This window comes from Neovison vison, chromosome 12 (genome assembly GCF_020171115.1).
Source record: "Neovison vison isolate M4711 chromosome 12, ASM_NN_V1, whole genome shotgun sequence".
NCBI classification, from domain to species: domain Eukaryota; kingdom Metazoa; phylum Chordata; class Mammalia; order Carnivora; family Mustelidae; genus Neogale; species Neogale vison.
The window spans coordinates 85,904,306-85,931,508 of NC_058102.1; the positions used below are offsets into that span (position 1 = coordinate 85,904,306).

The following is a 27,203-nucleotide window of genomic DNA, read 5'->3' on the forward strand; positions in this document are numbered from 1 at the left end:
TGCAAAGATGTCCTGTGTCTCTGGTACCCAAGCCTAGACATGGGATGCTAACTGCTTTGGTGTTAAGGGTGCCAGGGTGGTTCCTGAGTACCCTCTGCCTAGACACAGCTCTCTATAACTGCCAGACATCAGGTTCCAACTGACCTTTCTCCAGTGACATCATCAGTTTGATTAGAAGAAAGGCTCCTTGTCAACTATCTGCATGGTTATCTAGCTTTTTATCCATTACCTAATATATATTAAGTTGACCTATTGTGGGTTTGTCTTTTTTTAAGATTTTATTTATTTGTCAGAGAGAACAAGCAGGGGTAGCAGCAGGCAGAGGGAGAACCAGGATCCCCACTGAGCAAGGAGTCTGATGTGGGGCTCAATCCCAGGACCCTGGGATCATGACCTGAGTGGAAGGTAGACACTTAACCCACTGAGCCACCCTGGCATCCTGTGTTGGCCTATTCTTTTTTTCCTTAAGTAATTAAATGTTCTGCTACCAAACTAAATGTTACTGGCTAAAAATAAGAAAAAGCAACTCAAAAAAGTTCTCTGCCCAAAGAAAAGCTTTTAAAAATTAGAGCCAATCAATAACTAAAGATATTATGTTTGCATTTGCACCTAGGATCAAGGCTCTATCAGCACTTTTCCTTACTGAAGACTATCACTATAAAGATGGCTTTTAGAAAGAAAGGCCTAAAATGGACATTGTTGTATGCCTGGGACCTAGAACCAAGCCTGGCACACACTAGGCACTTAATAAACACTTGCTGAATGAATGCGTATGTAAGAACAAATATGTATAGTTGCAAATTATTCTTCCATACTACTTAAAAGTATTCCCACTTAACAGATAAAGAATCAAATATTGTAATCAAATATTGTAAAGTTCAGTTCTCAGCAGTGTCATGGTCACTTAACAACTTATCACCTGACACCCATCTTTCATAAACTATCATTCATTCATATACTCAAAGTTAGCTCTTTTATTGACTCTTTCACTCAATGAACACTTACTGGGAACATTCTACATGCCAAGCCTTGGTCTAGGTGCTAGAAATACAGAAATAAGTGAGATCCAGTTCTGTCCTTAAGGCACTCATACCCTGTTTACAGATACCTCTCCATCCATATCTGGTACTGGATAGTCCTTGAATCACTTAAGATTTGAGAGCATCTTGTAGTTTACAAATAACTTATTCATCCTTAAGAACATGAATGAGCCAGTGAAGACTCAGAGAAGTTATGAGATTTACCTAAAGTTACAGAGCTGGGAAGTACAAGGTCAAGTCTTCACCCTGGTTTCCTGATTCCCAATCCAGGGTCCTTTCCTTTTTTCCTCTCCTTCCTCCCCTTCCTCCCTTTCTTCTTTCTTTTGAACCCAATCATACTGATAATTAGATTATGATCTAGGAAAGCTACTTAAAAGATAGAGAATGTAAGTCTCAAAAAAGAAAAACCCAAGCCTCAATTATGGGCTGTCTATAAGAAACACACTTTAAATAAATAAAAAGACATACGTAAGTTAAACGTAAAAGGACAGAAAGAGATAAACCATGCTAATACTAATCAGAAAGAAAGCTGGAGTGGCTATATTAATACCAGATTTTAGAATAGGAAATATTAGAAAAGATTAAAAAGGAGGGACGTTCTATAATGATAAAGGTGTTACTTAATAAAGGGGTTATAATCCAGAGCACCAAGGTGGCTCAGCCAGTTAAGTGTCTGCCTTCTGCTCAGGTCATGATCTCAGGGTCCTGGATGGAGTCCCACATCAGGCTCCCACTTAGTGGGGAAGCCTACTTCTCCCTCTGCCTACAGCTCTCCCTACTTGTGCTCACTCTTGCTCTCCCTCTCTCTGACAAATAAACATAATCTTAAAAAAAAAAAAAGAAAAGATTCTCTCCCTCTCCCTCCCCCCTCCCTCTTCTCTGAAAAGAAAAGGGGGAAACAAAAAAAGAGCCAAAGTTAGATGATTACTAGCCCAGAAAAGAGGTCTGTAAACATTTTTTTAAAAAGCAGGCAACCTCCTTTTCCAAGCAAAATCTTTTGTAGAACCTGACTATCTAAGACAGATGAAAGCAAGATCTTACTAGAATACATTAATATAAGTTCAGTTTCATGATATCTCAGTGTTATAAAATTATTCACTGTCAATAAGGCTATTTTAATAAACTGAAAAATTTGATATGTAGGACATGTGAGTGCATATATATATATATATATATTAAGATTTTATTTATTTAGGGGCGCCTGGGTGGCTCAGTGGGTTCAGCCGCTGCCTTCGGCTCAGGTCATGATCTCAGGGTCCTGGGATCGAGTCCCGCATCGGGCTCTCTGCTCAGCAGGGAGCCTGCTTCCTCCTCTCTCTCTCTGCCTGCCTCTCTGCCTGCTTGTGATCTCTCTCTGTCAAATAAATAAATAAAATCTTTAAAAAAAAAAAGATTTTATTTATTTATTTGACAGAGAGAGAGAGATCACAAGTAGGCAGAGAGAGAGGGGGAAGCAGGCTCCCCACTGAGCAAGAGCCCGATGCAGGGCTCGATCCCAGGACCCCGAGATCATGACCTGAGCCGAAGGCAGAGGCTTAACCCACTGAGCCACCCAGGCGCCCCTGAGTGCACATATTTTAAATTAATTTTTAAAAGTAATCTCTACATCCAATGTGTCACTCGAACTCAGGACCCTGAGATCAAGAGTCACACACTCCACTGACTAAGCCACAGCCAGGCGCCCCTTGAGTATATATATTTTTAAACTACTCTTTTAGAAACAGATAAAATATATTTAAAGTTTCTGGGTAAAAATGGTAGACTGAACACATGTATCTAATTTTGCTCTACTAAAAATACACTCAAACTATAGCAAAGGGATATTTTAAGCCATAAATCCACAAAGACAGGGAAACAGGAGAGGAGACAGGAGCAAAATACTTTAGGAAGTTGGAAAGCATATGGATGAGTGGTTACTGACTGAGACTAGAAAAGGACGAATCCTAAGGCAGCAGTGGGCCAGTGGATGGCAAATAGAATTGGTTGCACCAGATGGCTGACCACCCCAAAAGGAAAACCTAAAGATGTTAGTTAGCATCAGAGGCTCCCTGAGGTGAAGCTCTTGGCCACCAAGCTCCACCTATATACCTGAGCTCACAGAGCACAGATACAATGGGCTTTTTGGTAACCCATCCTTTAATGTGAGCAAACAACCAAGGATTATAAGACCTCCAAGAAAAGATTCCAACACGAGAGAGACCAAAATGACAGAAAAAGAAATTTGGAGCACACAGAGAGTACACAGAAAGAAGAAAATTGAAACAAAACTACCATTAGTAGCTTCAAAGATAAGATAAACCATTGAGACACTGAAACAAAAAAAAAAGATGCTATTAGAAAGGAATACTCAGAGAATAACAGTAACGTGAGAGTAATAAAAATCTTTACAATATTGAAAAACTCAGTAGAAGAATGGGAAGATAAGATTGAGGAACTCTCCCAGGAAACAAAGTAATAGCAATGGAAAGCAGGAGAGAAAAACAAGAAATTGGTAGGAGCAGTCCATCAGATCCATCATCTGGATTTCAGGAGTCCCCTGAAAGAAAGAACGGGGAAAATGAAAGGGAATAATTCACCAATGGGATGATTTCAAGATTATTTCCCGGAAGTGAGGGGGCACTGAGTAACCAGCACGACAAAGAGCCTCTCACCAAGACATATCACAACCATCTTAGAACACTGGAGACAGGGAGAGGTTCAGAGATGGGGAAAAAGTCAATTACAAAGGAAGGACTTAAAAGGCTTCAGACTTCTCACAACAATGAAAGCTAGAAGGTAATGTCATAATGCCTTCATAATTCTGAAGAAATTCAATACCCAACCAAGCAATCAATCAAGTGTTGGAGTAGGATAATGGCAATGTCAAACATGCAAGTTTTGAAACAATTTACCTCTCCTTTTCTCAAGAAGCTTCTGGAAGATGGTCTCCAAAAAGAGGGAATAAATTAAACAACAAAAAAAGACATGGAACATGGCAAATAAAAGATCCAACAAAGGAGAGGTCAAAGACAGTGCCAGGAAGATGAGAGAGGAAGGGCCAAGTTGCCAGGTGTGCAGCAAGGGTCAGGGATAAACACTGGGATTGGAGCAGGTCACAAGGCTCCAGCAGAGATCTCTTGAAGAAGACGAAGTTGATAGAGTATCTGCTGTGTCTAGATATTCTGAGTTGAGATTCAGGCAACTAGAGGAAGATTTTGAGGCAGATTTTGTGATATATAGATAGAAAACTAAACAAATGAAAAAGCAAGGTAAGTATTAATTTCAGGAAAAATCAAAAGTTGTGCAGGAGAGAAAGAGTCATCAAAACTTTCTACATGGCTCAACTCTGAGTAGCAGGTGTAGACAAGTGTAAAAACTGAAACTAGCGGATGAGAATGAGGGATCAGTGGGCTGGGAAGGAGACCTGAAGGGAACAAAGTTAATTCCTCCAATCTGTCCCTTTTATTTTGTGGGGGCTGGGGCAAGACTACAAATGGGAAACATACTTAAATATTTTAATGTTATAACTTAACTGTTATAAATTAACAATTTAAATTAAATTTTATAAATGAAATGTAATAAATTAAACTGTTAAATAAAATACCATCTAAACTCTTCACTTTACCAATATAACTTTATATGGACCAAGAAAGCCAGGTTCTAAATTAGAATTTTTGGACTCCTCAGAGTCCATACTAGAAAATAGGAGACCCCAGCCCCTGGATCTTGTCTCACTCCCTTCTCTCTGCCCTTGCCTCTGTCCTACATTGAGAGAGCCTCACACAGGGTCCTGTGGAGACCCCAATTTGTGCTCTTGCCTCTCACTGCAAATAACTGCTCCTTGGCTATCCCTCAAGCCTAGCGATGCCTATCAGCAAGGTCTTCCTGTGGAAGAGAGGTCCAAGGAGGCAAGCTGGGCAGGGAAATCCAGGGTCCCGGGTATTCAGAATATGGCTTATAAGGGGGTAAGTAGGCTTTGGATTGGCATATCCCCTTGGACTCAGTACCCTGTGGGGAGGGATGCAGCTGGAGGAGGACCAGGGTAATAAAAGTAAAATGCCAAAAGAAACAGCTTTAGGGATGCCTGGGTGGCTCAGTCATTTAAGCATCTGCCTTTGGCTGGGTCATGTTCCCAGGGTCTTAGGATCAAGTCCCCACATGGGCTCCCTGCTCAGAGCGGGACCTGCTTTGCCCTCTGCCTGCCATTACCCTTGCTTGTACTCTCTCTCTGTCTCAAAAAGAAAAAAACAGCTTCAAAGAGCTGAAAATGGCTGCCTCCAGGGAGGGAGAGATGATAGAGGTAGGGCTCTGCTGTTTATATTAACAAACCGTACACAGTTATTTGACTCTTTAAAGTAGGTGCCTACCTAGGCTAAGAAATACTTCATTTGGGGGAAAAAAAAATTAAATGTGACTGGTAAAAGTTTATGGAACCTCTGACCACTCCTGCTATGCCCAGAGGTCTCAGTAATAAAGTTTGAAAACCATGGGACTAGGCCTTCATTTGAGGCTATCTAGGTATTGTGAAGAAAACGACAGTGATTTACAATCGTCCCCAAGAACGAATCCTCTTCCTTTTCTCCCATTTGTTCCCTTTAATTCAGGTGTTCCGCTTCCTGCTAGTTGTTTTCCTACCTCTCTCCCGGTAGACTCTAAGACGCTTGCAAGACTCTAAGACCCGACTCACAGAGTTTTCAATCTCCAGCACCTAGCATAGCACTGAGTACAGAGTACAGGCTCAACTGTTGACGAATAAAGAAAAAAGGAATCATTTTTATCCAGGCTTTGGAGAGAAGGTGCTCGATCCCTTTCTGCACCCTGCATCGGTATCAGGAGCCCTGTCAGTTACTAGCCCTAAACCTTCGGCATATTCATTAAATAATTTTGGGTTGTAATTCCCTTATTTGCACAACATAGTATTTAGCTCATATCTCTAACGCCTACAAATGATTGGCTCGCTTTCACCGCTTGGTGGAAGCCAAATCTTAAAAGAAGTTAACTTCGGGATCACCTAAGAAGCACGTACGCCTCCGAGGGCAGGGTTTCAGGAGCTCTATCCGCTTTTTTTTCGACTGCCGTTTGTCCAGTGCCTGGAACAGTTTGAGGCATTTATCAGATGTTCAACAAACACCTGTTTAATGAATGAACTTAAAAGTGCTAAAACAGAACTATGCAACGAATAAAAAAACTCTCAGTGAGGTGCAAAGATACCCCTACATTCTGAATGAACACATCGGTCCAGCCCCTGCGTCCCGGGGACGAGTGCGCGGGATCCAGGCGCTCCGAGAGCCCATGCGCGGCGGACGCACCAGCTGATCCGCAAAGGCCGGGCAAGCTGGGGGCCCAGGTCTGGAGGCGGCCGGTGGGAAGGGCGGGCGCGGAGCCGGCCCAGGACGCGCGCTCTAGCCGCTTGGGGATGCCAGGCTTCTGCGGCTCTAGCCGCCCGTCAAGAGCCCGGCAGCGCGCCCCGCCCCCCGTGGGCGGGCCCCGGACCTGGAGGCGCGGGGGCGGGGTCTAGCTGTCCGCGCCGGGGGCGGGGCCGGGCCCGGGCGCTCCGGGCCGGTGCAGGGCCCGGCTGGTCCGCGGGCGCTACCGGAGCCCCGGCCACCAAGGGGTGCGACCCCCCACTGGCCCCGCCTTCCCGGTTGCGGCTCGGCCAATCAGAGCGTCTTTTACTGGCGGGTGGGCCGAGCCGGCCCAGCTGCTCGGAGGCTCTGGCATGGTAACGTCCCCGCGCGGGGGTGGAGGGGCCCGGGGCGGTCCCACAGCGCCCCCGGCGGCCCGGGCTGGGGCCGGGGGGCCGGGGAGGCCGCCGGGGGTACCCGGGACCCCGGGGGAGGGCGAGGGGTATGAGGGGTTGGGAAAGGGAGCCCGGGAGGGGGAGGGGAGCGAGGATTTGGGGGAGAAGGGGCGGGGAGGCCATGATGGAGGATGGCGGGGGTGGGGGAGAGGGGGGTTCAGGGGAGCGAGAGTTGCGGGACTGGTTGAGGAGGAGGAAGGGAAGAAGATAAGGGTGGGTTTGTGAAGAAAGGTCAGGAAAGGAGAGGGGGCGGGAATGTGGGAACCGAGGGACAAGGGGAGAGCTGGGGGGCCAGTTTCCCCTTGTTGGGTATTTGGCGTGCAACACGCCCCTCCTCAGACCCAGTGCTTGTTTCCTTTGGAAGCCCTGGACGCCCCATAAGATCACTTGGAGACCCCCTCCTTCGTTTTCCCCTCATTGTGTCGTGAGGTGAGGAGAGGGCATTGTCTCCTGAGGAAAGAGAGGCTACGGTCCCCATCTAGTCCCGGATAGCCCAAGAAATGAGAAAACAGAGGACCCTTGATCCCAGCCCTGGCTCTGCCATCAACAAACTGTGTTAACAACTCTGTGTGACCTTGGGCAAGTCACTACCTTTCTTTGGGCCTCAGATGCCCCATCGATTAAAAAAAAAAAAAAAAAAGGAAAATGCATGAGAATGATACCACACATCCTTTCCAGCTTCGAAATGGGGTGGTTCCTCAGGAAAGAGTTCAGGAGAATGGGTTCTAGGATGTGGGGAAGCAAGGGAAAGCAGGCTGACGATGGAGGAGAGGCCTTCAGCTGGGGCTGCAGAAAATCCCCAGGGATGTGGGGGATGGTAGGCACAAAGCCTGCAGGGCTGGAGCAGGCTTGCCAGCGCCTCTGGCATCCTATTGGAGGGATGGAAGAACTCTGGAAGTGGCCGAGGAGGTAGAGACCTAACCCAAGAAAACGAAGACCAGAATGAGGTCTTCATTCTGAGGAGATGGCAGGACAGAGAGAAGCAATGGAAGCTCTTTTCTAGTAAGACAGCCAGTATCTTTGGGGAGAGGGAGGAATATACTAAGGCTGATGTAGAGGATTGGGGATTAGGATGGTCTTGAAAACGGAGGGCCTGGCACTGTTTGGGGCAGCAGAAGCAGAGCAACAAGTAAGGGTTGACTGCAGGGGAATTAGCTGGTCTCTTGGCCTCCATGCTGTTTTTCTTTTTGATAACAGGTACCCTTTCTGAGAGGTACCTTCTCTCACCTTTCTGAGAAGTGTGCCTTCCAGCTTTCATTGTCCCAACACAAATCCCTTTAGGGAATGAGTCAGACCAGACCATCCTTGGGATCACCTGGAGGATTTCAGGATAGTGTGTGGATTAGGGTGAAAAGAAAACAGGAGAATCAGTTTGTGAGAAATAGCTGTGGCACCATCACCCTAGCTGGGAGACAGCTTTGTGGAGTAGTTGAAAGCTTTGGGGTCAGGCTGCGTAGATTCCAAACCTGCCTCTGCCGTTTAATCCTTTGGAACCTTGCTCAAATTATTTAATCTCTCTGAACCTCACTTTCTTTATTTATAAAACGGGGACAATAATAACCTTTTAGATGGTTGCAAGGATTAAATGAGTGGCATGATATCTGGCCCATAATAAGCACTCAATAAATATTAGTTAGCTATTCCCTCTTTCCTTGCTTTCTTCCGTCTCTCCATTCTTGTTCTTTTCCCCTTTATTCTTTCTTCTGAGTCTCTAATTCTGAGCTGCAGCTTAGATGTAAAGGCTCAGAAGAAGAATTGATTGCACCTTTGGTGGTTGGGGGGGTGTTGTGTCCTTCCACTGGTACAGGTGAGCTCATGATGATAAGATGATCAGTGGTTTCTTCATCTCTCTCCAGCCCACAGATGTGTTTTTGTTCCAGGGAAGACATAGATCTGCTCTTTCAGCCCATTTCCTGTCACACGAGTTCAGTCACACGAGTTCAGTCTCGCCCCAAAGTGTAATGAGACCCGCACTTGTCCAGGCACTGCAGCAAATGAGAGAGGGGCAGGGGTGTTTTAGGAAGAAAAGTATACACATTGCACAGGGGAAGCTCAGGGAAGGGAGGGCAGCGGAAGTTCCATGGTAATTTATGTTCATTCCTTTGCTCTGTCCTCTGCGGGAACTGTCCAAAACAGTCCAGCATCTGGATCCTGGCCAGGGGTCTCCATTCCAAGTTAAAGATGGTCAGTGCTTGCTTCGGCGGCACATACGTCAAGTTAGAGATGTCCTATACAGTGAGTTTTTCACTATTTAGGTTTTCCCGTGCCAGTATTTGATTCCAGTTTTCTTTCCCCAGTTATACAGACAGCCTCTGGTGAGCTGTCCCATCTCATTACAGGCCACCTTTACCCAGAGAATTTTATACAACTGTACGTGGGCACATGGGTGCACCTGCACACGTTGCCTGTTCTGGGATATTCCAGGATGCAAAAATCGAGTAAGGTTAAGGATGAGTCTGCGTTCTATCACAGCACTTTGTATGCAGGGTCCTGACTAGACACTCAAGAGGAGGCTTAAAAGGAGAAAACATAATCCCCCAATATGGAGAAATCTCCCAAGTAGGGAGACAGGCGGACCTGTGGGAAACACCCAGCAAACATCCACAGAGTAGCATGTCATCAGTGCCTAGTAGTGCTGCCTTTATCCTGAGGGGACACAAGGAGGTAGGAGTATGTGTATGTGTGGAGGATAATCATAAAGGTAATCTGAAGGGGCTGAATACTGGATCATCTTGAGCAAAGTGAGAGACAGTAGAGTAAGAGGGACATAGGGTGTAATCTAACAATTGCTGTGCAGAGAGGAGGAGGGAAGCCACTGAGTCAGGCTGAGCCAAGAGTAGACAGGTCTGTTGAAAGGCAATGTTAGGTGAGATTCTGTAGGGTGAGCGATAGGGAGCCACCACTAATTCTCAAGGAAGGGTTTGGATCCTTGCTGATTTTACCACATGGGAAGCAGGGAATATGCAGAGTGAAAAAAACAGACCGCTTCCTTGTGGCAAGGACAGTGCTGAGGATGACTGAAGAGCAGAATGGACCCAGTCCTGGCTCTGTCCCTGACCACGGTGGAGCCTGGGACTGATAATTTCCCTTAGTTTTCTCATCTGAAAAAGGAAACTCCCTTGGGTGGTCACCAGAGTCCCCTCCATCTCTGACATTCTATGTTCTCTGAATAACTCCTAGGCCTTACCAGTGGCTGTGTTTTGTGGGACCTGCCAAGTCAGTAAATACTAACACCTTCTATGTTCCAGTCTGGGGCAGTGAGGAAAATACAGTGGGGCTAGGAGATCAGGGTGAGCCAAAACAGGCCAAGTCCCTGCCCCTTTAAATGTAAGATCTGGTGGAGGCAGCAATTTCATTGACCCTAAGACTCACATTTTAACATTTCTTGTCAAGACCTCTTAAAATCGTTGGAGTATCATAATTTAAGTGGTGGCAATTGTTTTTTATTAGTGGCCACATAAAATAATGGGACAGTCAGCACCGTGGGAGTAACTGTAAACTTCCAGTGGGTAATTGCTAAAGGGAAGGGTGCGTGGTACACGAGCCTATAAAAGAGGGCTCTGACTTAAGCCTATACCACTGGCCTGGGAGGAAGCCTTTCCTGAGGAGGTAATGGCTGGTAGATGTGAGACCTGTAGGTTAGGTGTATAGGGTCGGCAGGAAATTGTGGCAGGCAGAGATGAAGGCCGGAGGTGGGAGAACTGGGAGATGGTGAGTGTGGCCAGAGCACACACTCAGGAACTCAACATGGATGAAGCTGGCAAGGCCGTTGAGAAGCAGACCTCCCACAGCCGTCCAGGCCTTGGGGAGGAGTTTTGGTCTCTACCGTAAGGACAGTGGGAGCCATTGAAGAATTTTAAGCAGGGAGTAACATGATCTGAGGTGCATTTTGATGAGCTTGTAGTGGATGTGGGGAGACTACGACAGAAGGTCAAATGAAAACGAGAGAGGGGTGGATGGATTCAAGAAATGTGTGCAAGGTACAATTAGCAGGACTCAGTGACGTATTGACAAGAGGGAGGTGTGTGGAGAATGACTCACCAGTTTCTAACTTAGACAGCTGTATGGACTGTGGTGCCAGCCTCAGATGGGCAACTCTGGAACCTGGTAGGACCCAGAGAGATGGTTACGTAGCATCTGGGAGGTCAGAGAGGACCCTAAGGCAGCTTGAGGTGGGTAAGCATGGCACAGAGAATTGGATTTCCTCCCACACTGGTGAATTTCTGACTTCCCATGCTAAAGACAGTCTCGGCTGGGGCAAGTCTGAATACAGGGCTGGAGCAGTTGAACCCTGAGAAAGGTGATTCTGGGTGGAATAGTGTGGCTTACCCTTCTCTCCTTAGGACAAGATGGGTGGGAACAGAGGCAGGACAGATACTACGGGAGGTGGAGATTAGAAAGCATCTTCCAATGCCAAGCCTTCTCAGTGGAGGGGGTCACTGGGAAGGTAGGGAAGTTGGGCATCAGTGGGGTGTCTTCTCAGCCGGCTACCACCTTTCCCTAGAACTCCTCCCTGATACCCTCTAACCATCAAGCGAAAGGAGCAAGGACAGGGCCTTTTAGCTGCATCTTGAAGCCTCAGTTTACTTAAAAAGATTTTTTTTTTGAATGGGTAATATAGTCACATGGATGCATATTCAAAAGTTACAAAAGGGCATATGTACAGCGAGAAGGTTCCTTTCCCACCTCTGTCTCCCTTCTACTGATTTCTTTCTTGTATGTCCTCTTTTCTCTCCAGTTTTCGTACAAATGATCACACTTTCCTGCACTTTGCATTTTTTTCCGCTTGTTAATGGATCTTAGAGATTGCTCCTATCAAGACCATGAATGGCTTCATTCTTTTTTAATGACTGCATAGTATTCCATTTTATGTTTGTGTATAATTTCATAGTTAGTGATGGGTATATAGGCTGATGCCATTCTTCTGTTTTTACGAATAATGCTGGACTGGAAACATTGTATATGCATCATTCTGACCATATCTGTGGGATGAATTTGGCTATATTTATAGATGAGGTGTTAGAATTGGGAGTGTTTGATCCTTTCTTTGTCCCTTCTTGCATTCATTCAATATTTATTGAGTACCCATTATGTGCCAGACACTGGGGCAGGTACCAGGAGTCCAGCTTTCAACAAGTCCAATACATCCCTGTCCTCATGGAATGTTATTACACATGTAAGGGGAAACGTAATAATTATGAAAGTATACACCAGGAAACTAAGAAGGGCATCAGATAGAGAATAAATTCAGTGGTCGGGAACGCTCTTGAGAGCACGTGGTATTTAAGGCAACAACTGCAGGATGGGATGTGGTGGCTAGTAGGCGTAGGGCAGGGAGACCAAGCTGTTCAAAGTCTCAGCCACAGGGAGAGGAGGTCGGGATCTGTAGGGGAAAGGGGTAGAGCTGCCGAGGAGCAGGTGATGGGGAGTGGGAGGTGTCAGAGTGAGCAAGGGAGTAAAGATGAGGCCATTTGGGGGGTGCCCGCAGTGAAGAGAGTGGGAGGCTAGTGCTTAAGGTGTGGTGACTGTTTGGGCTTAGAGGGCTTTGGGGTTGACTCTAACAGTGAATTCAGGTAGGGGGATGGGAAAGGAGGTCACTTCCTCCCTGGCTACTTTGGGAATGAGAGACCTCTCTTTAAGGCTTGAGGTAGGCCCAGCCTTGCCCACAGATAGGAGAATGGATGCAAAGTCTTGGGAAAAGCCACTCTGGGCCTATAGTCCAGCCGCCCTCATCTGTTCTGGGGCGATAAAGACCATGTAGAAGGGGACCGGCAGCCTGACTCTTGGCTGGTAGAAGAGAGCAGACTTAGCCAGGGCTCGGAGCTGGGTGTGGGCAGGAAACCGGGCCAGGAGACCCTTCCTCTGAACTTTGTGCTCCTTTTTCATCCTCATCGCTCTGCTTCCCTTTTGCAAAAGCCCATCTCTTTGCCCATCCTGGGTCCTATGACTTTTCTCTCCCTCAACAGTCGGTTCCCGATTCTGGTCCCCGGCCCCCAGCAGCGCCTGCCCCCTTCCCACCGGGGCCCCCCATGATGCCACCACCCTTCGTAAGTTTTATGTCTTTCCCTGGGCTTGGCTTTTCCAGCCTGCACCCCGATTTCCCTGGTCCCTAGCACTGCTGCATTGCCAGCACGGTTTTGTATCCTGCTTCCTCTGCCACCCTTGGAAAAGGGGTAGTGTTGCTTGGGCATGGGGGTGGGAGGAGCTGCTGTCAAGCTCCCTGTCCGTCAAGTTGACAGCTCCCCCTTTGTCTTTTTGTCCTTGGGACACACGGGCTGGGGTAAGAGAAGTGGAAGGGAAGAGACCCTGTTAGTGTAAGCGCATGGTGGGGCTGCCTTTCTCTTTCACTACTCCTTCTCTGTTCTTTCAACATGCCACTGAAGTCAGGCTGAAGTAGCAGCTGGTGGTCATTGAACTGGAGAAAAAGGGATGGGAGGCAGGGAACTGGGGGGTCTGGGGACCTGGAATCCTGCCTCTGAGAGGCCTCTTTGGGGAGAGTTGCTCAAGGGATGGAGCCTTCCAGCCACGGTCTGGTGGCAGTTAGACGTTTCCCCTCTCCCTTCCCTACCTCTGAAGAAGCTGTGGTGCTTGCCTCTTAGACCCAGAAGACCCCCCCCCCCGGCAATTTTCAGTCTTTTTCAGTGGTGGGGAGCAGGCAGTTTCATGCTTTGCTCTTCTTAAGCTAAAGCCTTGGAATTGCCTCAGAGCCAGGCGGTGCGGGGAGTTGAGAAGGCGGGAGACAGGTGGATATTCCCTGACTGGTCCAAGGTGGGGTCTTCTCTACTCAGTGTCCCTTCCTTTCCTCACTTTCAGATGCCCCCTCCAGGAATTCCCCCACCCTTTCCTCCGATGGGACTACCCCCCATGAGTCAGAGACCACCAGCCATCCCCCCAATGCCGCCTGGCATCATGCCCCCAATACTTCCACCAATGGGGGCGCCACCACCACTCACGCAGGTAATCCTCCCTCCTGCCCCAGTGCCTCAGAAGACCCCGTGAGTCCAGCTAGGGGTAGAGGGGAGAAGGGGCATCTGGACTTCAGGAAGTAGGGAGAGAAGGGAGGGAGCTTTGGCCAGGCCCATGTGGATTTGTCCACTGCGTGACGGGAGGAAACTCTGTGGTGGGGCTGAGAGCCTAGAACCTAGAGATTGTCTAAGGCAGAGCAGGGGACCATGCGAAGGTCATGGCCCCAAAGGGTATCTCTCGGGAACCTGCCTTGCCTCTGCCTGCCCTCACCTCGGTAGTTGTTTTTTATCTTCTTTGTGTCCCCAGATACCAGGAATGGTACCTCCCATGATGCCAGGAATGCTGATGCCAGCGGTGCCTGTCACTGCAGCGGTAAGCATGAGGGGGGCTGGCAGGAAGCAGGCCCCGCAGCCCTGCGGGTCTGACTTGGAGGACAGGGATGCGGCCTCCATCCTTTCCCTCTTCTCTTTGGTTCCGTCCCGGTCCCAGCAGCACTCCCCACACTCAGGTCCTCCTCTCTGGCCACATACTCTGCTCTTGTAGCTTCTCACTCACCCCCAAAGGCATGTTACTCTTTTGTCCTCCTTGCTGGGCCCGGCTCCCTGAAGGAACACATTCATGGCTGACACTGCTTGCCCTCACAGAGCTGGCACTGCGGACACTTGAATACAGTCCCCCCTCACACCTTCTCTGTCTCTGGTGGAAGCAGCAGCACCTGGGGATCTCACCGAACCTTCTGGTGCCATTGCTCATTGTAGTAGAGTCTGGGTAGGATGTAGCGGTCGGCATCCGCTGTGGAAGAGGGGCCTCGGAGGTGGACTCGACAGAATGCTCTCACTTGAGGAAAACCAAGAACAGCTGCTGTGCGATTCCCCTTAGGATCCTACAGCCACGGCCCCAGAGGGTGGGGGATGCCTGTTAGGGGGCAAATGTCCCTGGGAGCAGGACACACGGATCCTGGCCTGGCCTGCTTCTTCATCCCCCATGGCCTGGGTCCTGGGGGCCGCTGGGCTTGGCCCCAACCCTTCCCCCTCCTCTTTCTTCGGCAGACGGCTCCGGGTGCGGACACAGCCAGCTGTGAGTCTTCTGGGGGTCTGCTCCCCCCAGGCTCGGAGGTTGGGGGGTACAGGGGAGAGGGGACCATGGACTAGAGCCCACCCTGGATCATGCCTGTTGGGATGCCAGGGAGCCTGGGATGTTGATGGGACCAGGGGATATTTATTGGGGATGGAGTAGGGGAGGAATAGGTGGGATAAAATGGGGGTTGGGGCAAGGACTTAACATTTCCCTTGACTTTTTTTTTCTAGCTGCTGTGGCTGGGACAGGCCCTCCGGTGAGTTCTTCCAGCTCAGGGGTCTCTGGGTAGAAAAGCTGAAAGTTGGGGAAGCTGATGGTTAAATCTTTGGGGTAAGGAGGAGAAGCTTTGGGGACAGGGCCTTGACCACCATTCTGTGCCCCCTCCCCTCCCAGAGGGCCCTGTGGAGTGAGCATGTGGCTCCTGATGGACGCGTCTACTACTACAATGCTGACGACAAGCAGTCTGTGTGGGAGAAGCCCAGCGCTCTCAAGTCCAAGGCAGAGGTCTTGAACAGGGCTCTTTGGCCCTTCCTTTCAGCTTCCCTGACCCTTCCAAGTCCTTGGCCTCCCCTGAGTCTTTAACTATACACATGGTTCCTCTGATCCCAAGATCCTTGACCATTGCCCCAGGCTCCCTAGGATCTCAGGAAGTCTGTCTTTCCCCATGTTGAGCCAGGCTAGGTGATAGCTAAAAACTCCCTGCTCACAGGATCCTCTTCGCTCCCCCGACTGTGCCTCCACTAGGGGGCATGCCCAGCCCACTGATGTCCTCTGACCCATCCTCTTGCAGTTGCTGCTGTCCCAGTGCCCCTGGAAAGAGTACAAGTCAGACACGGGCAAACCTTACTACTATAACAACCAGAGTAAGGAGTCTCGCTGGACCCGGCCCAAGGACCTGGATGACCTGGAGGGTGAGGAGTGGGTAGGGCCCGGGCTACGCTTCTGGGGGGTGGCCCTTGCCACCCTGTGACCATGTTATTTTTTTCCCATTGCAGCTCTAGTCAAACAAGAGGCTGCAGGGTGAGTGACTTGCCCACCTATCTCCCTATACGTGGGGCCAGCAGAGGGGTGGGAGTGGACCCTTTGTCTGTGGTCCCCACTCCATGGAAGAGCCAGCTCTCAGTCTGTACGTGGAGTGGCCTGCTCTGGCCCCCGTCCTTCGCAGGACAGAGAGACCAGCTGGTCCCTGACTGTCCCACTATCTGCTCCGCTCCTGGACACTGCTCTTCCGGTCCGCCTGCAGGAAACAGCCACAGCAGCCCCAGATCTTGCAGCCGCAGCCACCTCAGCCCCAGCCTGAGCCCCCACCTGGACCGCCTGGTCCCACCCCTGTGCCCCTGGGCCTTCTAGAGCCTGAGCCAGGTGGGAGTGAAGATTGTGATATGTCAGAGGCCGCCCAGCCTGTGGAGCAGGGTTTTCTGCAGCAGCCGGAGGAGGGCCCCAGCAGGTGAGGGCTGCCCCTCTGAGACATTCCAGATGCTGGGTTCGGGCTCCCTGCCTAGTTCAACCCTTGACTTCTGCCAGGCCTCTTGGGAAGGGTGTGAAGATCTGGGCACAGCCTCTGGAGGGCAGAAGGGGGCTGCTCTGGGGAGCCAGGCTGTACTCTGACCACATAGGCACTGAAAGCTGGGGGACCTGGGAGATGCTGTGGCTGAGTCCCCTTTGCCCCCCAGTGCTGCTGGACAGCATCAGCCGCCACAGCAGGAGGAAGAGGAATCAAAGCCAGAACCAGAGAGGTCTGGCCTCAGTTGGAGCAACCGGGAGAAGGCAAAGCAGGCCTTCAAGGAGCTGCTGAGGGACAAGGTGCGGGGGTGGGGCTCCCAGGGTAGGCCTGGAGGGGGCTGGAGGTGGGCAGGCCCCGTGACCCCTGCCTGCTCCATTCTAGGCTGTCCCCTCCAATGCCTCGTGGGAACAGGCCATGAAGATGGTGGTCACCGACCCCCGTTACAGGTAGGCCTGGGCGGAGGGAGCCAGGCCCTCCAGACTGTGTGTGAGCAGCTGGGCCAGGGCCTCCCTGAGAAGCCCCAGCTCAACACTCTGACCCCAAGGGGGCCCGAGTCAGGAGAGTGATAGAAGGGCAAGGGCACAAGGAAAAGAAGCTGGAGGGCCTCCGGGAGGAGGAGGGGAAAGGTATATGATATGAGACATTTAATAAATGCTTGTTGAATTGAATTGATTCGAATTGAATTAATTGGGGTAAGGGGGCTGGATAGGGCGGAGGCCTGAATGCACCTTGAGAACCAACCTCACAGCCAAAGGGCTCGGTGTTAGTGTCTTGGAGCCCCGTCTTCCCCTCACTGCCTCCCATCCTTCCCCTCATCCCAGAGACCCGTCTTGCCTCCCTGCAGCCTGCCGTTCCCATGCATGGACCCCTCACTCAGTTCTGTGTGCCGTGACCCTGCTTGGTGGGCTGTGCAGGGTGACTCCTTTATTCCCCCCCTGCCCCCAACTCCCACCCTCTCCACCCCAGTGCCTTGCCCAAACTGAGTGAGAAAAAGCAGGCATTCAATGCCTACAAGGCGCAGCGGGAGAAGGAGGAGAAGGAAGAGGCCCGGCTAAGGGCCAAGGAGGCCAAGCAGACCTTGCAGCATTTCCTGGAGCAGCACGAACGCATGACCTCTACCACCCGCTACCGGTCAGGGGGCCGGGCTGGGGTGGGGTCTGGGAACCCTGAGAACACACGGGCCCAGGGTCTCTGTCCCCTGCCTGCCTACCCATGACCCATATGCTCCACAGGCGGGCAGAACAGACCTTTGGGGAGCTGGAGGTGTGGGCTGTGGTCCCTGAGAGGGATCGAAAAGAGGTTTATGATGATGTCCTCTTCTTCCTGGCCAAGAAGGAGAAGGTAACAGTCACTGGCTGGATCCGTCAGTCTGTCCTCAGGCTTTTTGTGTCTTTGTGTCCTTGTGGAGCCTGGTCATTTCTCAGCTGCCCCAGGGTCTCAGCTCCTTCCTTGGAAGCTAGTGTGGCACTTGCACACCCCCCGCTTTTGCTCGGGGCTCAGGGCCTACAACCTCGGTGTGGGAGGGCAGGAGGGCATCTGCAAGGGGTTGGTCTGTAACCCGTGCTCTTTCCCCTTTCTGGGGACGGGAAAGTCTTGAGTCTGGCCCTCCTAGGGTTCCCTAGCTGCCTGCTTTTCCCCAAATGCTCCTCTGCCCAGGCCCACCTGAGTAGCTCCAACCTGCCCTACCTCACCCTGACCCTGACCCTGTGGCTCCCCAGGAACAGGCCAAGCAGCTCCGGCGCCGCAACATCCAGGCCCTGAAGAGCATCCTGGATGGGATGAGTAGTGTCAACTTCCAAACTACATGGTCCCAGGCCCAGCAGTACCTCATGGATAACCCCAGCTTTGCTCAGGACCACCAGCTGCAGAGTAAGCCTGGGTCTCCACTCCCGCCCATTCCTTCCCTTTTCCTCATTGACCTGAGAGCCCAGGGCCTGCCTTCTATTGCTCCCCTGCACTTACTGCCCTTGTGGATGTCCGGGGTCCTCTGCATTCACTCTGTCCCTGTATCTCTCCAGAGTCTAGAGATGCTGGAATACTGGGACACCCTTCCCCTCCCTCTGGGGTCCACTGTTGACCTGGACATTTTGTATCCTTGGAGGAAGAGCTCTAGGATAGGCAACAGAGGACCAGGAGAGGATAATTTTTCCAACTCCTGTGAATATGGTCTTAAATTGTCTTGATGCCAGGGGCCTCCACTGGTCATGTGTTGTCACGATGAACTCTTGTTGGCCTGCAGTCATTGGCAATGTCAGAAATTGACCTGAACTTTCATCAAAGCCTGATCCATTCCCAGTTCCGTAAAACATAAAACATTAGATCCCGAGATTGCTGGTTTCATACGATTCTTTCCAGTAACTGAATTCACAAGAGCTGAATACTTGCTAGTTTTGTTCTCATGTATTAATGAACCCTCCTCCAGAACCACCATTCCAGTCTCCTCTCCCACAGAGGCTTCTGCTCCCTTGCCCCACCACCCGGGGTGACCCTGGCATCTACTGAGGCAGCACCCTCAAACACGGGGTAGAGGTGTGGGTGCTGGGGTCAGTGAGGGTGTCCCACTCCTGCAGCACCTGCTGAGCCTCCTTTCTCTGCTTAGACATGGACAAGGAAGATGCACTGATCTGCTTTGAGGAGCACATCCGAGCGTTGGAGAGGGAGGAGGAGGAGGAGCGGGAGCGGGCCCGCCTTCGGGAGCGGCGTCAGCAACGCAAGAACCGGGAGGCCTTCCAGGTATCTTTGCCACCTGCTGGTTAGGTGCTCATCTCCGGCGGGGCCCATAATCTCTTCGCTTGTGCCCTGCCTCCTCTTGGCTAGGCCTGTTGTTTCATCTCCACCTGGTCCTGTGCCACCTCCACGAGGCCACTCTGCTTCTGCTGTGTCCCTTCAACTGGGGGCCATGCTCCTCTAGGGAGACTGGATGTATGCACCACCCAGAAACTGCCAGCAGAGAGCACCCTAAAGGCACAGCTTGGCAGTTCGGCCAAGTTCGTTTCCGTTTGGTGGGGAGCCAGACAGGCAGAGCTCGATTGTCGCTCAACTTGGAGGTGGCAGCAGTGGGGGTTCCTTAACTCTAACACTTTGGGAAGCTGAGAGCAAACCTCAAGCAGGACATGCTGCAGACAAGTTCCTATTTCTCTGCTTCCCAGACCAGCTGCTTGTCATGTTTGAGTCTGTCCCTCTCTGTATTTACATTACCTCTGTTTTCACTGCTCTCTGCCTCACCATCTGTAGCTTTTCATCTCTGCCTCCTTCGCCTGCATTTCCTCAGGTGGGATTGTCCCTCCCATCCCCTGTTTTCCTCCCTAGTCTCTGCCTCTGCCTCTCTCCATGTTTCCCTCTCCCTGTAATTGGCCTCTCCCCACTCAGACCTTCCTGGACGAGCTGCACGAGACAGGGCAGCTGCACTCTATGTCCACCTGGATGGAGCTGTACCCAGCGGTCAGCACTGATGTCCGCTTTGCCAACATGCTGGGCCAGCCGGGTAAGGCTGCCAGGCTCCCCCTTCTCTGGCCTGGCTTCCTGCCCTGCCAGCCTCTCTGCACCCCCACTCCCTGTCCTGGACCCCTCCCCCAGGCCTTGGGAAGCTGCCGCCCGCCAGGCCCCCCCTCCCTCCCTCCCCCGCAGGCTCCACCCCTCTGGACTTGTTCAAGTTCTATGTGGAGGAGTTGAAGGCACGATTCCATGATGAGAAGAAGATCATTAAGGACATTCTTAAGGTGAGGGAGGCCCAGGGTTGTGGATGGATGCAGATTGGGTGCAGGGCGCCTCTCCGGACAGGACTCTCTGCTAAGCCCTGTTTTGCAGAAGCAGTGTAGCTCCATTCAGCAGAGATCTGCTGTGATCCTTGACTGCACTGGGAACACACAAATAAGAAAGATGCGGTTTCTGTCCCTAAAGAGCTCATGGCCTAATAGGAAGATAAACATGAAACCTGTTATAGAGGGGCAAGTGCTATTAGAGACGAGAATCGACAGAATTGACACTTCGCACTATGCCTTTAAGAATGAGCGGGTGGAGGAGGCTGACAGTCCTGGGTATGGGGTATTACAGGAGCAGAGGCAAGGGTGTGAGAAGGGCATGGCAGGTCTGAACATTAAGGGGCACAGCTCCTCATAAGCTGGTGGCCCACAGATATTCCTTTGGCCCGTACAGTGTCCTGAAACATTTCAACTTTGTTGTTAACATTTTAAAATTAGGAGATTGTACAGAAAAATCGGGGTCTTTTAGTTCTCTTAAAATTATGGCTTATCTAGCACCACTGGGCTGGTTTTGCAAAGCATTCCAGGGCCTCAGACTGAGATGCCACTGCTTTTTAGAAGGGGCAAGCCATCCTTAACTTCATGCTCCCACCACCCATCTGGTGTGGCAGTAAGCAGCTGCCCCTTACCGCTGAGCAGGCACCTTGCTTAGACTGGAGAGAGAGTTCTCAACATCTACGTCCTTGAAAGGTGGAAAAGGGATTGCTGCACTAAGAGAGCCTTGTGTTTCAGAAGGAAAAAACAAAGAGAAAGCGTATTTCTTGGTGGAAGTGAAGAACGTGCAAAGGCCCTGGGGAGGCAATACGCCCAGCAGTTAGAAGCAGCACTGTGGAGACAGACTGCTTGGGACACAAGTCTAGCTTAACCACTTATTAGTTGTGTCACCTTTGGCAGACTATTTAACCTTTCTGAGCCTCAGTTTCCTCACCTGAAAAATGGAGGATTTTCTACCAACCTACACCTAACTACCAAGGGCAGTAACTTGGTACCTGGGGCAAGAAGGGTCAGAAATAAAGCTAGGAATGGGCCACTGCACACAGAGCATTTCTTTGAAGTCCTGTATTTTGCTTTACAGATTCAGGTGTTGCATCTTCACACCCTTCACTTTTCTGTTTAATATAAACGTAATGTTTTAAAAGTCCTTACCATTAGGTAAGACGTGCCCTATTGTCCTGTGGCTTCCTGTTTCTCTGAAAGAAAGAGCCCTAGATGTAAAATACCTTGAATACTGAAATAAGAAGCTTGGGTTTTTATCTTGTAAGTAATAGGGAGCCAGGGAATGCTGTGGTCAGAGGATGTCTTGGAAGAACCATGGGGTAAGAGTATAGAGTAGCATCCCTCAGACTGAGTGCTTGTGTCTGTAGAGGTAGGTAGTTGGAGGACAGTTTTTGAAGCCTCAGGACACTGAAAAGTCACAGTGGCAAGTGATTCAAACAGATCTGGAACTTGAGCTGTCCTCTTCTGACTCACCCCCAGGCTCTCTCCCCTGCTGTTAGGACCCTTTGGTAGGAAAGTCGGAGCAGCACAGGACTCTGGAGGATAGGTTAGAGGTTCGGGAGGTGAGAAGGGAGGCCAGTCGGGAGGCAGTCTAGGTGGTGAATGAGCTCGGCGGAGGCAGCAGAGACAGCAGATGAGGGAGAGCTGTGCTCTAGCTGTGTTTTTCTGAGACCCCCATCCCCTCCCCTGAGTTTCCTCAGGGGAGCCTTGGGACAAGAAAGGGGGAAGCTAATGCTCCTTCATCTGTTTTGTTTTTTTTAAAGATTTTATTTATTTATTTATTTGCCAGAGAGAGAGAGAGAGAGAGAGCGCGCACAAACAGAGGAAATGACAGGCAGAGGGAGAGAAAGAAGCAGGCTCCTGTTGAGCAGAGAGTCCGATGTGGGACTCGATCCCAGGACCCTGGGACCATGACCTGAGCTGAAGGCAGAGGCTTAACCCTCTGAGTCACCCAGGCACCCCTCCTTCGTCTGTTTTTAAGTATAGCAGCTTTTCTTTTATATACTGAGGTTCTCTGTAAGATTTTTGTGGAAAAAAAAGATTTCTGCTGGTAAAAAAAAAAAAAGGAGAAAGAACTTTAAAATCAGGAGGATGGAGTCACTCAGAAGTCAAGTGAATTGAAGTTGGCGGAGGTGGGACAATGGTACCATTACGGAGGATTTGGCAGGAACAGGGCTAGAGAGAGAATAGAAATTCCATTTAGGGAATTAGTCTCAAAAGTAACCTGGGGCAGGGAGGAATACAGCAAAGACCACATTTTAAATAGGACATTTGTGTAAAGTATAAATATCTAATCCCAGGAGAGCTGTGTTTTTATTGGATGCTTACATTTTAGCCACAGAGTGGCTGGTCCTGCCCACTGGCCTGCAGGAGTCTCATCCTTGCTGTGTCCTGTCTCTCCACATCTCCTGAGAAAGAAGCTTCTTTACATGGTTTCCCCACCACTCCCCCTTTTGGGCTCCTGCTTACAGAAGGCCGATGAGCCCAGGAGCCCCTGTGGCCACCCACTAGCTGGGCAGACTGTGAGGGCACCTCTCACCCTATAGGATAATGGCAAGAGCCTTGGACTTGGAACAGCTGGAAGCCAGAAGATCTGGGCCTGCGAGATCCATGGGAGTGGGGAGAGGGGTGGCTCACAGGGAATGAATTCTCTTGGGGTCTGCCGAATTTGAAATTTCTGTGACACATCCAGCCTATTATGGGTCTGAAAATCAGGAGGGAAGTGGGGCTGAGGTCGCTAGGGACAATGTAGATTGAAAAGACCAAGTGCTATTCTCAGGGGAGCAAGCACAAGCAAGAGAGGCAGTCAGAGGTCAGAGAGACAAGAGGCGGTTGTTGAAGGGAGCAGCACACGTGCAAAGACTAGTCAAGTGAGGACTGAGAAGGGGCCCGTGGAAGTGGTCTCTGAGCACATGAGCACTTCGAGGAAAGTAGTGTCTATAAAGAGGGTGGAATGGAATCAGGTAACTCCTGGCTTAGACCTCTGCAAGTCTTAACCAAATTTGAGCCTCAGTTTCCTCATCTGTAGAATAGGAATAATTTATGCACATGGTTGTGGGAAGTGCTAATATTTGTAAAGTGCCGGGCTTATAGCAGGCTCACTAAATGTTGATTCGTTTTCCTTTGTGCTGCATTTAAAGATTTTGCACCAAAGGGAAAGCAGCACAAGTTGTTAGCTTGAAGAAGGTGAAAGCAAGGTGGACAGGCTGTTCCCAGTCAAGTGAGATACGAGTTTGAGGGGAGTAGCCAGCAGAGAGGTGGGATGGATGCTTTCACTCTCCTGACAGAAACTGGGCTGTTTGAGAAGGGCTAGAGTGTGGGTTGAGGAAATGCTCTCGAAGACGACAAGAAGAGCACATTCTGCCACAGGTGGAAGGCCAGAGCAAGTTCATGCTGTGTGGAGGGAGGGGAAGGGAACCGGGCCGGTGCCTCCACTGGCACAAACTCCAGATCGGCTTGGGCCCAGTGAGATACTGCTCCGAAGCCCCTGCTTTATTGAGGTGTTGGGAGGCATAGATGAGCAGCTCAGAGCCAGGCCCAAGGTGCTTCAAGAAGGGGAAGTATTTTTAAGTGTTCTGGAGTTGCACACCTGATGGCCTTGAATTCCCCAGAGGAGTGAGGGATCTGCATGGGTGTAGTGCTTCAAACTATGGCTGTGGTGATAGGACCCGGGGTAGAGTTCTCAGTCACCCACCAATGAGCTTTGAGACCGCGGGCAAGTGTGCAAGTTTCTCTAAACCTTGGTTTCTCCTTCCGTATAAAATTAGGAGGCCAGGACCTATGCTTATATTTCGATTCTGAGGATTAAAAGAAATAAGGTGTGTGAAGCACTAAGCACAGTGTCTGGCAGCCTAGTAAGCACCCAAGAACTAAGCCAAAGGATGGGACCAGCAGATATTGACAGAATGCAAGGAAGTCACTGAGCAGCAGGAGGGCCTGAGTGGGGCCCAGCCTGAAGCCAAAGGAACAAAGAATTACTTGTGGGAAGCTCAGGCGTCCGTCAGCAGACATGGCACACACACATGCCCTCTGCCCTCCCCCCATGTGATCCAGTGCCCCCCTCCGCTCCCTGCGACATCCAGACTGAGGGTAGGCGTGGGAGGCTTAGGTGTCAGATGGTGAGGATTTGGACAGCCTGGTTTCAGAAGTGCATCTGAGTCCTATGGGTCGCTTCTGGGGACTGGGGGACTTCTCGAGCATCCCATCCTGTAGTCCAACCCTCTGCCTGCCCCGGAGGCCAGCTTCAGGCGTCGGGCCCATGGCGGCCCCTGCTTCACACACCACTGTGCCCACAGGACCGGGGCTTCTGCGTGGAGGTGAACACAGCCTTTGAGGACTTCGCCCACGTCATAAGCTTTGACAAGAGGGCTGCTGCGCTGGACGCGGGCAACATCAAGCTGACCTTCAATAGTGTGAGGGCCTGGGCGGGGCGGGGCTGCAGCCAGGGCTCTGGTCTCCAACTTATCCCCTTATCTTGTTCTGTCCCTTCTCACTGCCCCAGTGTGACTGTACCCAGCCCCCCTGCTCTGTTCAGTGGGTGGCGGCAGGAGCCCCCAGACCCCAGCTTCCCACGTCCTGCAGTGTGCCTGAGTGGGGCCTGGCCACCCCCTCTCCTGGGTGACCCTGCTCTGCCTCCTTCCCGTCCTCAGCTGCTGGAGAAGGCAGAGGCGCGGGAGAGAGAGCGGGAGAAGGAGGAGGCGCGAAGAATGCGGCGCAGGGAAGCTGCCTTCCGAAGCATGCTGAGACAGGCTGTGCCTGCCCTGGAGCTGGGCACTGCCTGGGAAGAGGTCAGGGCTGCAGCCTGGCACCAGACACTACCCCCTCGGTCCTGAGGGCAGCGGTGCTTCTCTACCACTGGGGGCCCGCCCCAGTCATAGCACAGCTCGCAGCCAGCTTCGGCCCCCTTCCTTCCTCTGCCCCAGCCCTGCCCTGTGCTCCTGGCGGTGTCCGTGCCTGCCCGGGGCTGGTCTCATCAGCAGTGCTCTCCCGTTCAAGGTCCGTGAGCGCTTTGTGTGCGACTCAGCCTTTGAGCAGATCACCCTGGAGTCGGAGCGGATCCGGCTCTTCCGCGAGTACCTGCAGGTACTGGAGGTGAGACAGAGCTTCTGACTCTATGTGTCTGTGCCGGGCTTATGAGCAGCCTGTCCAGCTCAGCAGAGACCCCAGTGGTCTCCTACCCCCAGGGGCTGTCCTTGCCGTGAGGTCTGACGGCCTGGAGAGAGGCCTGAGGCCCTCATTTGAGGCAAAACCAGATTTTTGGGTGCAGGGTGCATCCTGTGGCGAACCCTGGGGCCTTCCTCACCCCTCCCTTTGCCTCTACCAGACTGAATGCCAGCATCTCCACACCAAAGGCCGAAAACATGGCAGAAAGGGCAAGAAGCACCATCGGAAGCGTTCCCATTCGCCCTCAGTGAGTTGGTGGGCAAAAGGGATGCCGGGCCGGTGGTGGGGGGAGGCTGGATTGTCTTGGGGAAATAGGAACCACGTTGCTTGTTTTTTCCCTATACCGCCTCTCCTCGGAGTGAGATTTGAAAATTCCTTTGGCCCTGGATCCTCCTCTCTGTCCCCAGTTCCCAGACTTGAGGGCTTCTGGAGGCCAGAGAACCTGTACGCTGACATGTCTATGCTGATCTGCCCAGGGCTCGGAGTCAGAAGAGGAGGAGCTGCCCCCGCCATCTCTCCGACCCCCAAAGCGGAGAAGGCGGAACCCCTCGGAGTCAGGCTCTGAGCCCTCTTCCTCACTTGATTCGGTTGAAAGTGGGGGAGCTGCCCTTGGAGGACGGGGCTCCCCATCTTCTCGCCTTCTCCTTGGATCAGGTGAGCCATTGGGAGTTGGAGTGGTTGACTTGGTTGAGAGGAGACAGCACCCTGAGGGTGGAGGGGATGAGGAGGTCTGTACCTATTGGAGTGGGAAGAACTTCCCTGCCCTGCCCTGGCAGAAACTGGGAGAAGGAAGGAAAACTGTACCAACAGAGACTTCCCCATCTAGCTCCCTGTCTAAAGAATGAGCCCCTCCCATCCCCGCCATGGGACTTACTGAGTATTTTCTCTCTCCAGATCATGGCCTTCGGAAAGCCAAGAAACCAAAAAAGAAAACTAAGAAGAGAAGACACAAGTCGGTGCGTAGAGAAGGGACTGCTACTCAGGGCCCTGCTATGCTGAGGGAGCTCTTCAGCCGCCTCCCGGGCTATCCTTCACAGGAACTGAGCAGGCGGGCTCTGGGCTCTTACAGAACAGTCCTGAGAGCGAGACAGACCCTGAGGAGAAAGCTGGCAAGGAGAGTGATGAGAAAGAACCAGAACAGGACAAGGACAGGGAGCTGCGGCGGGCGGAACTCCCTAACCGCTCCCCAGGTTTTGGAATCAAGAAGGAGAAGGTGAGAGGCAGGCACCTGGCCCCAGCCCAGTCCGCACCCTCCACAGACCTCTGTGGCCCTCAGCGGAGGCTGTGGGTGAGCTGTGCCTTTGCTCCACCAGACGGGCTGGGACACGTCGGAAAGTGAGCTGAGCGAGGGTGAGCTGGAAAGGCGGCGGCGGACACTCCTGCAGCAGCTGGATGACCACCAGTGACCCGGCGAGCCACTCTGCCTCGGGTCTGTGTGAGGCCGTGGATCCTCGGTCACCCTCACTGTCTGCACTAGACTCCTTTCTTAGTCTGGTCTGTGTCCACTTTTCCTCAAATAGCCCTGCCCCCAACGCGCCACGACTGGCACCTCCCCAGGTTGCTCGTGGTATTCCAGGGTCCTCCACTTCCCAGGCAACTAGCGCGGTCCTTGCCCTCAGCCCCAGACCAGAGATTGGGATGCCATGTGGAGCGGGTGGTGCCAATAGAGAAAATGTGAGAAGGGGCCTCTAGGGAAGAATGACAGGTTGGTGACAGGCGGGGTCCTTAGCCTCTAGCATCAGTGCCTGCTCCTGCCTGCCTGGGCCCTTGGGCTCCACCACTCCTTCCTTCAGCCCCGGGACCCAGTGTATGTGTGTTTTGTTTTGTTTTGTTTTTGTTTTTTAAATAATATTTATAACATGGCCAGTGGCTCTTTTCTCTTCGCCGTATCCTGCTGGGGCATGCTGGAGACTGGG

At 51.5% G+C, this 27,203-nt stretch overlaps 1 protein-coding gene across 5 annotated transcripts; it reads left to right on the forward strand.

Moving 5' to 3' along the window:
• Positions 1-6,658: 6,658 nt before the first annotated feature.
• Positions 6,659-27,150, forward strand: PRPF40B (pre-mRNA processing factor 40 homolog B). Of its 5 annotated transcripts, none has more exons than XM_044228717.1 (26): positions 6,690-6,741; positions 12,786-12,866; positions 13,633-13,776; positions 14,092-14,157; positions 14,835-14,862; positions 15,093-15,118; positions 15,256-15,366; positions 15,653-15,773; positions 15,858-15,882; positions 16,106-16,309; positions 16,536-16,665; positions 16,748-16,812; positions 17,333-17,497; positions 17,599-17,707; positions 18,085-18,235; positions 18,966-19,099; positions 19,736-19,850; positions 19,994-20,085; positions 24,420-24,536; positions 24,774-24,911; positions 25,120-25,215; positions 25,448-25,534; positions 25,764-25,941; positions 26,182-26,243; positions 26,357-26,500; positions 26,601-27,150. In XM_044228717.1, the coding sequence occupies exons 1-26, from the start codon at positions 6,739-6,741 to the stop codon at positions 26,691-26,693; spliced, it is 2,685 nt and encodes an 894-aa protein (XP_044084652.1). In that variant the 5' UTR covers positions 6,690-6,738; the 3' UTR covers positions 26,694-27,150. The 5 variants fall into 5 exon arrangements, with proteins under 5 accessions (XP_044084650.1, XP_044084652.1, XP_044084649.1 ...); XM_044228714.1 differs by having other exon boundaries at positions 6,712-6,741; positions 15,653-15,725; XM_044228718.1 differs by lacking the exon at positions 6,690-6,741 and adding an exon at positions 7,798-7,821.
• The last annotated feature ends 53 nt before the right edge of the window (positions 27,151-27,203 follow it).

Coding starts and splice junctions, on each gene's coding strand:
- PRPF40B (XM_044228717.1), top strand. Junction 15,883..16,105: donor GTCAAACAAGAGGCTGCAGG/GTGAGTGACTTG, acceptor GTCCGCCTGCAG/GAAACAGCCACAGCAGCCCC. Junction 19,851..19,993: donor CAACATGCTGGGCCAGCCGG/GTAAGGCTGCCA, acceptor CCTCCCCCGCAG/GCTCCACCCCTCTGGACTTG.